Source organism: Enhydra lutris, unplaced genomic scaffold, assembly GCF_002288905.1.
Source record: "Enhydra lutris kenyoni isolate GAN:26980312 unplaced genomic scaffold, ASM228890v2 scaffoldscaffold32, whole genome shotgun sequence".
NCBI lineage: Eukaryota > Metazoa > Chordata > Mammalia > Carnivora > Mustelidae > Enhydra > Enhydra lutris.
This window is the reverse complement of record NW_019154116.1, coordinates 13,840,533-13,852,679: the sequence shown is the minus strand read 5'-3', so window position 1 is coordinate 13,852,679 and position 12,147 is coordinate 13,840,533. Positions and strand designations below refer to the sequence as shown.

The window sequence follows — 12,147 nt, the reverse complement described above, 5'->3', positions numbered from 1 at the left end:
TTTGATCCCTTTCTCTTTAAAAAAAAAAAAAAAATCACATTTCCGAACAAATTGTGACTTTATCACATGGGTCCTTAGATCACATGGGTCCTTAGAGAATCCTGAACCGTGACTTACTAACACAGGCCAAATAAGAGAAGTAGGTGTGGTTCTGGGTCTGAGATTGAGTTGTGTGTTTGGGTACAAGAAATGTTCTCCTTTCTGTGAATCTGTAATTAGAACATGCCACAAGGAGTGGTATTTAAAGCATAGCATCGTCTCTCTTTAGGATTTTTTCCTTACCTTCTTTTTAAACTTAGTTTTGTTTTTTTTTTTTCTTTCCGTCAAAGTTCAAAAGAGAAAATCATTTTTAAAATCAGAAGGGAAATGCAGTACTTCTTAAAAAGTAGATTGAAATCTATGCTGGTGACTTTATCTTCTTTACCTTCCAGCAGGGATCAGCAGGCATTGTGTGGGAAGGGCCGGGAGGTAAAAATTTCAGGCGGTGTTGCTATGGTGGCGGGAAAGAGCCCGATGAAATTCCTGGCCCAGGGAGGAGGCACCGCGGGTCCCCAGTCGGCTGGGGATATGTGATTATCTTCCAGGGTGATGGGTCTAATAATTAAGCCCTGTGAGACAGTGATACAATTCTGTCATCGTCTCATCTTTCGATTAGTTTGGGCAAGTCTCCTGTGTGGTCTCAGCCCCTCACTGACATGAGTGGAGAGCAGGGACTTGAACTCAGCACAGATCTTCAGAGAATCTAGCCCTTCCCCCCGAATGCTTGTGGGTGTGTGGGTCTGTGTATGTTTCTTGATTTCTTGTCGCCCAGTTACAGAGACACAACTGGCTTTTTCCCATTACAGAATGGTTAAGAACGTGTATGTACAATTGAGAAGTATGTAGGTTTGGAAATCATTTTTTTAAAAATGATTTGGAAGCGTTCCATTGTATGGATTTGTTACGTTTTGTCTCTCTACCAGTTAGTGGTCATTTGAATGATTTTTAGTATTTTGCTATTAATGAGTAGCTCCAAATATTTGCATGCAAGACTTTTTTTTTTTTTTTTAAGATTTTATTTATTTATTAGAGAGACAGCATGAGAGGGCTGGGCGTGGTGGCCAAAGGGAGAAGCAGTCTCCCAAGTGAACGGGGAGCCATACCAAGACCCTGAGATCATGACCTGAACTGAAGGCAGAAGGTTAACGGACTGAGCCCCCCAGGCGTCCCTGCGCGCAAGACTTGTTGAAACCTTTCTTTTAAGGAGGTAGATCTCTAGGAGATGAATTGTGGGAACCCGTGGTGAGATTGTGTTTAGCTTTTTAAGAAACTGCCAAAGTGTTTCCTAAAGCTGCTGTACCATTTTACGTTCTTATCAACACGTGGTACAGTCAGTATTCTTATTCTTTTTCTATCCAGGAAATCATTTGTTGGTAATGGAAAGTAGACCCTATGAACCTCCCTTTCAGAAACAGGGAGGCAAGTAATAACCATCCCATCCTACAGGATTGCTCCAGATCAAAGGGGATGGGAGCTTTGATGCAAGGACATTGTGGTGTAAAAATGTTGCTGGTGATTACGTGCAGGAAAATTTTTAGCTGTTAAATTTCACACATATCCGGCTCAGAGATTAGGATGAAAATTTGCCCAAGTTTTAATAAAATGTGTGTGTTATGATCAAACTTAAAAAGACATTTTAACACTCAAATCGTGAGCTTTCTCCATATGCTAGGTTGCCTGGATTGTGCATTAAATTATCAGCCTTATTTAACAATGACAGAATATAATGGCTTGCATATGGTGGGCAAATATTTCTTCCCACACAGACCTGGATGATCTGGTGAGTGTCCGCTTGTGACTTCATTTTCAAATGCCTGTGGGTGGCCTCTTTTCTGGACCTGGGCATGTGTATTCTATTCACATAGAGTGGAGGCAGAACATTTGGGGGCTCAGAGAAACCATCAAGAACAATCTGTAAAAATAGCCACTTCAGTTGTACTCTGTAGTTCCGATTTCATGAAAATTGCCAGTTTTTTTTAAGCTTTTTCGAGGAACAAAGGGAGTGTTTTGAATGCGTTTCCCTTCCTACTTGTGGAAGACAGCGGCTGTAGGCCTCGTGTTGTGGCCAATGGGCTTGAAATTTCCAGTCCGGGTGGATTTCCTAGAACCCGCTTATCAGCATCTCTTCACAACTATTGAAAAAGACCTTTGGACGAAGGAAGTTGAACCGCTGTTTGATCCTGTAGGACTGTGTCAACAAAGGGCTTACCCGACCTTCATGGACAGTAAAAAGTACCGCAGCACAACTCAGGTGTAAGAAACTGAACGCTGTGTAGCTTCTGAAAGTCGGAAGGTTTATGTTAATCCTTGCGACAATTTATATTAATTCAGCAATGTTTCATAATAAAATATTTGATTCTTACTAAGTAGGCGATTTTAAAAATGGGCAACCCATGAAATCCATTTTGATTAAAAAAAAAATAGTGCAGGTGATAGTCGTAGCAAATAATGCTTCGGACTTAGGATTTGGGGGACAGAACCACTGTAAATTATTATTTCATGATTTTACCCAATGAGTAAAAGTTCTCACCTTCCTTATAGAACTTCGGAAGTTTCCATTTGAGTGTGCGCATATGTGTGTGTACGTGTGTGTGTCTGTAGGTATTTTAGAACTTTAAAATATTGCAGTCTATGATGTGTAAATTAAAAAGATGATAGAGGGGCATCTGGGTGGCTCAGTGGGTTAAAGCCTCTGCCTTCGGCTCAGGTCATGATCCCAAGGTCCTGGGATCGAGCGCCACATCTGGCTCTCTGCTCAGGGGGAAGCCTGCTTCTGTTCCTCTCTCTCTGCCTACTTGTGATCTTTGTCAAATAAATAAAATCTTTAAAATAAATTAAAAAAAAAAAGATGATAGAAACGGAGGTGTCTGGCTGGCTCAGTCCGTAGAGCATGCAAGTCTTGATCTCAGGGTCGTCAGTTCAAGCCCCACATGGGGTGTAGAGATCACTTCAATAAATAAAAATAGTTCAGGCACTTGGAAGTCTTTTTCTAGATCATTGCAGTTAATGTAGTTTTGGGGTGGAGTAATGTGTGAGAGAACAGTGTTAGAGGACAGCGGAAGTGAATGTTCTTTTTGGAAGCAGCTGTGTGCTAAATCCGACTGGCAGGCAGTTGGAGGAGAATTCTTGGTGTTCCCTGTGTCTCAGCCCGAGCTGCCCATCAGAGGGATGGGAGTGACTCCTGCAGGGGTGGGGACTCCTCTCTCTTGATGTTCTGTGTGTTCTTTAAATAAGGCAGGCTTTATAGAGATTTATAGAGAAATAGCTCGTAATCATTTTTGATGCTGTGTATGATTGTTGAGGATTTCAACCCCTCTTTGGAGGTAAGGTTGAAGTATGAGTTAATACCTCAAGACTTGTGTAACAAGGAGAAAAGGAATGCCGGTGGGGAGGGCTTCTGTAGGGCTGTGGCAGGTGGTGCTGGGAGAGCCAGTCATAGGGAACAGGAGAGCTGGTCCCAAAGCCCCAAAGACTTGGACCAGACTCAGTGTTGACTTGGGATTCCGAGTAAGGTTCTAGCTCCTGGCTGGCATAAACAAGGTCATTACTGGCAACAAGGGAGTAATTTTTAAGTCAGATTTTTAAAAATAATTTTTAAATAAGTACACCCAATGTGGGACTCAAAACCCCGACATCAAGTGTCACCTGCTCTACAGACTGAGCCAGCCAAAGGGCCCCAAGTCAGATTTTTGTATCTTAAATTTTCCCTCCTGGCGAGCGAGGTAGAAGAGAACAGATGGTTGCATGTGTGGTCACTGGCCACGTAAAGTGACTTCTGGGTTATATATTTTTAAAGATTTATTTAATTGACAGCACAAGCAGGGGGAGCAGCAGGCCGAGGGAAAGGGGAAAGCAGACTCCCCACTGAGCAAGGAGCCTGATGTGGGGCTTGATCCCAGGACCCTGAGATTGTGACCTGAGCCGAAGGCAGACGCTTAACCAGCTGAGCCCTCCAGGTGCCCCTGTTGTTATAATTTAATGTGCATTGATTCGTTCATTTATTTTATGAATTATTTCAAGGAGAGAAATAGTATGAAGTGTAGAAAGAGCATGGGGTTAAGAATCAGGGGGAACAGCTCTGTGGTGGACAGCAAGGACTTGGGCTCAGAGTTTCAGTTTCCTCCTGGTGGAGGCAGGATTTCTAGCTTACTGAGGGTTGGTATTAAATCCAGTGTCCTTGAGGCTCTTAGCTCATGACTGTGACACATGGGCACGCCATTATTGGAAGTTAGCTACTCTTTTTGCTACTGATAAACATAATTTAAAGTAGCATAACATGGGGGGAGGGGGCCCAGGTGGCTCAGCGGGTTAAGCATCTAACTCTTGATTTCAGCTTGGGTCTTGATCTCAGGATTATAAGATTGAGCCGGGCATTTGACTATACTGGGCGTGGAGCCTGCCTAAGATTCTCTCTCCCTCTCCCTTTCGCCCGTCCTCCCCCAGTGCGCTCTCTCAAAAACAACAACCACCAAAAAAAAAAAAAAACCCAAAAAACTAAAATACTCCTATGAAAAATAACGTAGCATAAAGTTACTTCTATATTATTTACTTATATATTACTTATATGTTATTTATTTATATTTATTTATATTATTATATTATTTGTCTGTATTATTTATCACCCACCAACTCTTTTAAGAGACTAGTAGGAGCCCCTTAAATGGCAAGTCAAATATACTCTAATCAATATATTTTATATATTTCACTTAACATTTGAAATCAAAACAAATTAAGTAGACCAATAAAATGAGGTTGAAAGTTCTAGAAAAAGTTCCATGAAGGCGCCGTTTCCAGTGATAACTTGGATATAGTATTTTCACATGAACACAAGGATGTGCTTGTTTGGGGTCCTTTTTGTTGCGGTTGATGAAGTGGACCAAATTAGTAATAACTTGATGAAAAATTAGTGCTTAATGTTATGTTCCATCACATGGGCATACATCATACTGATAATTTGTTATAATTTGACCAGTAACACCCAGTGATTTCTTCAGACTTTTATCCCTTGTTCTTGGAAACGAGTGGTTTTCATGTTGTGAAATTAAAGGAGGAGGAAATTCATCATCGGAAGATAAATACTGTGCTTATTTCATTTGTCCAGTGGGGACATAACAAATGGAAATAAAATCAACGCTGAAGACTAGGCCCCAGGTGAAAACAATAGGATCTGGAAGTTTCCATCTTGGGCTACAGTCCTGAACACTGGCATGTTTTTTGGGTGGTTTGGTGGAATCCTAGCAAAAGTTCTGATCTTTCCTAAGACTTTAGTCCCTCTCTTGGAGCATCGATTTGACCCCTGGATTTGGTCCCAGTAGGAAGTCAGCAGACTGTTCGAGCCCATGGCCAGGCTCATGGGGCTTGGAGCTGGCAAGGTGGGAGCTAGCAGATCCCAGTGAGTTTTCAACACTGGTGGAGCAATGTGGCAACCTGGTTAAACTTGTTTCTGGAACCCAACTGCCTGGAGTCAAGTTCTTCCCATCTTGTGATGCTGGGAGAGTTGCTCTGCCTTTAGGCCTTCAGGTTCTCCCTCTGGAAAGCTCAATGATAGCAGTGCCTGTCTGAGGGGCCTTTCTGAGTGACATGAGATCATTCGCATAAGCCACTTGGCATTTCCGCAACACAGGGCCTACTATTTTCTGGCCTCCTTTTCCGTGTTCTCTGGTGGGACGCTCAGTCACGCTTGTCTCTAGTGAAGGCTGTGCCTGATGCTTTCTGAAGAGTCATTCTTGTCTGAGAAAAACATTTGCTTTTTAAAACGTTGTTGTTTTTTCTTAAAAGAATGTAGTAGTCAGTGGTTTTGAGAGTGGTGATTTGCCACGAAACGCAACCCAAGCTCCCAGTGAAATCTCCTTTGTTTTGTTTACAGGGGACACGGGTCTGGCTGAGAGAAAATGGCCAGCATTTTCCAAGTACTGTCAATTCCTGTGCAGAGGGCGTCGTGGTCTTCCGGACAGACTATGGTCAGGTGAGCACACGTGGGCGGCTTCCCGACATGTTCTGCTTCCGAAGGTTGTCCTACAGGAGCACATGGGTGTTCGCTGCCCGCCTCTCTCCCTCCCCCCGCCCATACCTTCAGTGTTTTTTTCTAAGTGGGAAAAACCAAATCCTGGAAAGAATGTAGAACATACACCTTAAGTGTGTGGGGGAGATGTAATAAAACTCCCCCAATGGAACGTACAAAGTGTTCCAACCGGGACAGGACAGAAGAGCGCTCCACTTGGCTGGTTCCTGGGAATCTTGTTAAAGAAACAGACGTACAGGGTGCAAGCAATTTGAGAAAAACTTCAGAATTATGGATATTTGCGTAATGGTTTCCTTACCACGTTCCCTTAAAATTCTTGCATTTCCTACAATGTTGGAAATACGGGTCTGCTGGTGGGAATGTAGGTAGTGGCGGTTCCTGTAAGAACACCGTGTGCTACACCTCACCTGAGTTCCTTGTCCACCTTGTTCTTCAAACGAAGAGGTTCCTTCAGGTGGGGGCATCAACCACTGCTTTGGGTGTCCTGTTCTTTAGTGTAACCTAAAAGCTTGTATCAGCGAAAACAAATACATGAATCCAGAAATTAGCTCATCGATTGTATTTGGGCGATTGTAAAAGAAGGCTGGTGTCTCCGTTTTATCAAGGAAACGAATTTTAATGTTACCCATGCATCCCTTTTTCAGAGGCACATAGCAAAATCTAAGACCTAAGGAGAGAAGGATGTCCTTTGCCAGTATTTAAAACTCATTGTCTATTCTGGTTTGCCAGTTTTGTTGAGAACAAATCCTTCAGGGTCAGTGTCAAGTAGTTTAAGGCAGATACGGGCTACGTGGTTATCAAGACCTCTTCCCAGAGAGAGTCCACTTGGTGGCACCTTTCTCGTTTCGTGGCTTAATCGAGTGATGTTTCTGGGCTCTGTTGCAGGTCCTCCGTTTCTCTGTCGTCTGAGAGTCTTGAATAGTTGATCAGCATTTGTCCGGTGGTGAAGACCTAGCTGGGTTTGGTCCATGGCGACTGCGGGGGATGGGTAGGGGGCAGATAGATCTCAAGTCTGATGGTCATTGCCAGCGGGGACTTGAACTGCTGCCCAGCCTGGTTTCCTTCTCATCAGATTTTCGGGCTGCACAGTATGATCTGTAAACTAAGGACAGCCCAAGGGACTTTTGTCAGGCTTAAGTGTGTACGTTCCCATGCAGGGCTCATCCATGTTCGTCTCTCTTGCCATTATCCTGCCTGTCCTCCCTTCCCACTTGACCCGAATGAGAATTCACTTCCTTTTAGGTTCTGTACTTACTTTTCAAGATGATGTAAAAAACAGAAAAGCGTGTATTTAAACAGTGCACCTGACTTGATGTAACTTTGTTCCTGAAAGTGTTGTAAAATAGATTGCTGGTGGAATTTTTTCTTCATTGACTTATTTTTTAATCCCAAAGATAATTCTTTTTTTTTTTTTAACTTTACCCCTCTATAAAAAAAATTGTGGTAAAAAACACATTAACACTAAGCATAACCATTTATTTTTAAAGTGTTTTTTTTTTTTTTAATTTTATTTATTTGACAGAGGTGACAAGTAGGCAGAGAGGCAAGCGGGAAGAGAGGGGGAAGCTGGCTCCCTGCTGAGCAAGAGCCCGATGGGGGGCTCGATCCCAGGACCCTGAGATCAGATCTGAGCCGAAGGCAGACGCTTAACCAGATGCCACCCAGGCGCCCCATAAACATAACCATTTTTAAGTGTACACTTAAGTAGTCTTAGGTATTTTCATACTGTTGTTCAAGAGAACTCTAGAATTTTGTCATCTTGCGATACTGAGACTCTACCCACCAGCAATTCCCTGTCTTTCCTCTCACCAGTTCTTGGTAACTACCTTTCTACCCTCTGTCTCTGATTTTGATTACTTTAGATACTTTGTGTGAGAGGAGGGATCACACACGCACACAGTATTTTGTCCTTTTTTTGGTGTGGTTGGCTTATTTTGCTCTACATGGTGTCCTTGGGGATCTAAGATGCTTTCTGTTCCCGTCTGAGTACACCGCTCAGCAGAAGCTAACACGAAAACTTCAGCCCTTTGGTGCTGCTGTCCATGACACATGGACTCTGTACAGCGTGAAGCCATTTTCAGTCCTAGCTAATGAACAGCTCATCGGGCGGAGGTGGAGTGAGGTGGTCAGGCCAGTAATCGTGTTCACTGCTGACAGTGATCTGCTGACAGAGATCGTGGGCTTGGAACAACTGAACAGAATAGCATGCACTTAAATGTGAAAGCCACTCTCAGCTTTGACTTCTTATTCTCCGTCAGTCATCAAATACTTGGTCTTACGTTGTCCACTCTGTCATTCCCAAGTATAAGGAACTTGCCATGTAGAAATTACAGGGTTTAAGCCAGAAGAGTGCGACAAGACAGAAGAATTGCATTCCAACTTGGATCAAGAAGGGACTGTGGCCAGGGGACTCCAGTGTCTTTCTTTCCTGACGTCCTTCCTTTCCTCACATCTCAAGTTCACTGTGATGTGAATTTGCAGGTGTATTCGCCCAGGGTTAGGAGAAGTTCATGAATGGGTTCTGGTCTCCAGGACGGACACAGTGACTCTGTAACTGGTCAGGGACAGATTCTTCAAGGAATTAGGGTCCAAGATAGAGAGCATGGCCTTGTCCTCATCAAGGCTGTCTAGGATAACTTTTCAAGGTATTGGCTACTTTTAACTCAGTTTATTAAAAGATGTGAAAAAAAATCAGTGTGGGGGGTGTGGGTGGGAGAGGGAGAATGAAGAGTTATTGTTGAATGGGTACAGAGTTTCAGTTTTGGAACATTTCTGATGGTGGACAGTGGTGACAGTTGTGGGAAAATGTCCTTGTGCTTTAATGCCACTGAATTGAACACTTAAATGGTTAAAGTGGCTTTTTTTTCCGTTCTTTTGTACATTTTACCACAATAAAAAAAAAAAAAACATGTTTGAGGTAAAAGCTATTAAATGGGCATTTTTCTGCATTAAAAAAAAAAAAACATTCTGGTGACATTTTTGTTGGGGAAATGTGGCGTCAGAGAAATAAAAGCTAATGAAACTATTAGTCTGCCCTACTTGGGGGACTGTGGTCTCTTAGGTTATGTGACTTGCCTGGGAGTCCTGCTCAGCTGCAGATTCTGATTGGCAGGTCTGAGGCGGGGCCTGAGAGTCAGCATTTCTCACAAGCACCCCGTGGTGGTGATGCTGCTGCTGGTTTCCTGAACCACATTTGAGTAGCAAGGGTATAGAGGGCTTTCCTGAGAACTGCCTGGGGGTTGTGGTTGCCTACAGTGAGAGCAGGGAGTACTCTCAAATCCTCTGTGTGGACCACTGGTCCCAGGGTTATAGAGGAAGCAGAGAGAAGAGGAGGAGGGCTTTACAGCTAGAACCCTTTTCGTTGACCTTCCAAAGCTCTTCCATTCTCCTTGCTCAATTACCTTCCTTCCTACAACCATTTGACCTTGAGCGTGGCCAGGTTGTGTCTGACGGCAGCAAAATGATTCCTGAGTGAATCAAAAAACCATTTTGAAATCCTTTTTAGTGTTGGAAGCTGAGCAGAGCCAGGCGTCTCTAAAATCCTAAAGTGGGACCTCAGGGACCCTGGGTAGGCGGGAGATAATAGTGTGTTTTTTGTGAGAGTGCTGAAGGGCATGTTCACTGATTTCATTCAGACGCTGAGAATTTTGCACATGTCCTCAGCTGTTTTGGGGAGAGTGGGTTTTTGGTTTGTTTTGTTTTGTTTTTTGGCCAGGGACATAGCTTCACTGTTAATTTAAAATTCCATTTCACAGTAAAAGTAAAACTACTGTAGGTTGGTCCAGGGAATAGAGAGGACCAAAATGTTCCCGTTTGATTTATAATGTATACTCTACTCGCCGTGAAGTATTTGCAGATGGAGAAAGAAATGTGCAAGGGACACGCTAGCACACTTGGTTGAAAACTATGCATAGCCGTGGCCTGTGGAGGACACAGCAGCAGGGCAGGTCTGCGCTTGCCCTGAAAGTTCGTTCTAGGCCTACATTATTTTATCACACTTTCCTTTATTGAGCTTAAAGATACTGCCTTTTGTTTGTTTTTTGCCTTTTTGCAGATTGAAGGTTTGTGACAACCCTGCTTGAGCAAGACTGTCGGTGACATTTTTTCCAACAGCATTTGCTTACTTTGTGTCTCTGTGTCACATTTTGGTAATTCTTGCCATATTTAAAACTGTCTCATTATTGTATTTGGTACGGTGATCTGTGATCAGTGATTATGGCTCACTGAAAACTCAGATGATGGCTAGCATTCTTTTTTAAAGATTTTATTTATTCATTTGAGACAGAGATAGAGAGCATGAGCAGAGGGACAGGGAGAAGCTGACTCCCTGCTGTGCTGGGAGCCTGACGTGGGGCTTGATCCCTGGACCCACAGATCATGACCTGAGCCCAAGGCAGATGCTTAACCAGCAAAAATGCTGCCCCGAAGGCTAGCATTTTTTAGCAGTAAAGTATTTTTTTTTAATTTTATTTATTTATTTGACAGAGAGAGAAATCACAAGTAGGCAGAGAGGCGGGGGGGGCGGGGGGGGGGGGAGTAGGCTCCCCACCGAGCAGAGAGCCTGATGCGGGGCTTGATCCCAGGAGGCTTAACCTACTAAACCACCCAGGTGCCCCAGCAATAAAGTATTTTTAATATATGCACATTGTTTTTTAGGCATTGTTGCACAGTTAGTAGCTAGAGTATAGTATAAACATAACTTCTATATGCACTGGGAAACCAAAAAATTCATTCAAACACTTTATTGTGAGGGTCTGGAACCAAACCTGCAATTTTTCTGAGGTACGCCTGTCCATGTGTTCTTGGACATGGAACCGCAGACAGTTTTAGAAGAGCACCATGGCTTTGCAGGGTGCGGGTATGGCTAGATTAGCTCTTATGGAAGTGTAAGAGCGAAGACAGCCTTGAACATCGGTCTTTTCTGGAACACTCTTGAGCTGCACGGACCATCACGATAGCACCCTTTAGGAACATTGTAAATTGAGTAATAAGCTCTAAATTAGATTCTTCACTTTGCAAGTGAGCTATTCTTTTCCGAGAAGAGCCTAATTTGATTGCTCTGAAACAGCTTACAGTGATATTAATTTACCTAATTGTGTTTTAAGGGGTAGTTATTCAGCTTACCCCAGTAAACTTAATCAAGGCAATTACTCTAAGCAGTGATTCTGTGGGGTTTTTTTGTTTGCATTGTCTCTCTATGGGGTCTTTAGAAATATTTTCCTGGCTGGGGATTTAATCACCCCAGTCTACAAGTAAATGCCCTCCTCCTCGCCCGTCCGTCTTTATTGGCTTGCCACGAGTATGATTAGATTTGGGTTTAAAAGTTATTGTTCTCATTTGATTAATTCACGAAAAGGCGGTTAGATGGCCGGGTTACTCTCAAGTCCGCCCCACCGCATGGGAAAGTCAGACTTCCTCCAGCCAGACGGGGGACCCAGGGCCCATTACTTGGAGGATCACTCCTCCCATTTCCAGCCATCCCAACCTTTTCTGTTTGACCTTCCAGTGTTGACTTGTTGGAATTAGCAATGTGGGCCCAATTTTGTGAAACTTCATGATGGATTCCTAGGGATTTTTGTTGTTGTTGCATTTCTTGATCATTTTCTCATACTCACTGTCCTGCCCCGCTGTTTTTTCTTTGCTGTTTTCCCTTCACTTTGCCAGGACGAGTGCGTTTTTGTGTCCCTGGCAAGGAGTATGCAGCCTGTGATGTTCATGGACCACGTGCATCCACTCCTGGGTTCCGGGGGCATCTCCCTCAAGCCTGCTTAGGGCTGGGGAAGGGACAGTGGGGCAGCCCAACACCTGTGCCCCCCACCCTGTCAGGAGGTGGATAGCTGGATCTCCGTGATGACACTTCCGGGGCCCACAGATTGGATCTGGCTGTTAATGCGAAGGGGTGGGTCCGAAATATTTTAACGGAATTGCAAATTTCATCGGAAAGGAAACTGACAGCCCAGCTGGCCCCCAAGAGCTCAGGAATGCCCTGGAGTTCAGCATTCCAAGCTTCGCACGCAAAGCCAGCTGTGGGCCCGGCAGCTGCAGGGAGAGGTCCCACCGCCGGGCCAGTCCCTTCTGTGTGCTTG

The 12,147-nt window shown here is 43.9% G+C and overlaps 1 protein-coding gene across 1 annotated transcript in view; it reads left to right on the top strand.

The window, feature by feature from the left end:
• Window positions 1-12,147, top strand: part of LOC111153425 (myosin X) — a 224,047-nt gene that overhangs the window by 39,010 nt on the left and 172,890 nt on the right. The window contains exon 2 of the mRNA XM_022512435.1: window positions 5,906-6,004. Within this exon, the coding sequence (XP_022368143.1) occupies window positions 5,906-6,004 (99 nt within the window). The remainder of the gene's footprint in view (window positions 1-5,905; window positions 6,005-12,147) is intronic.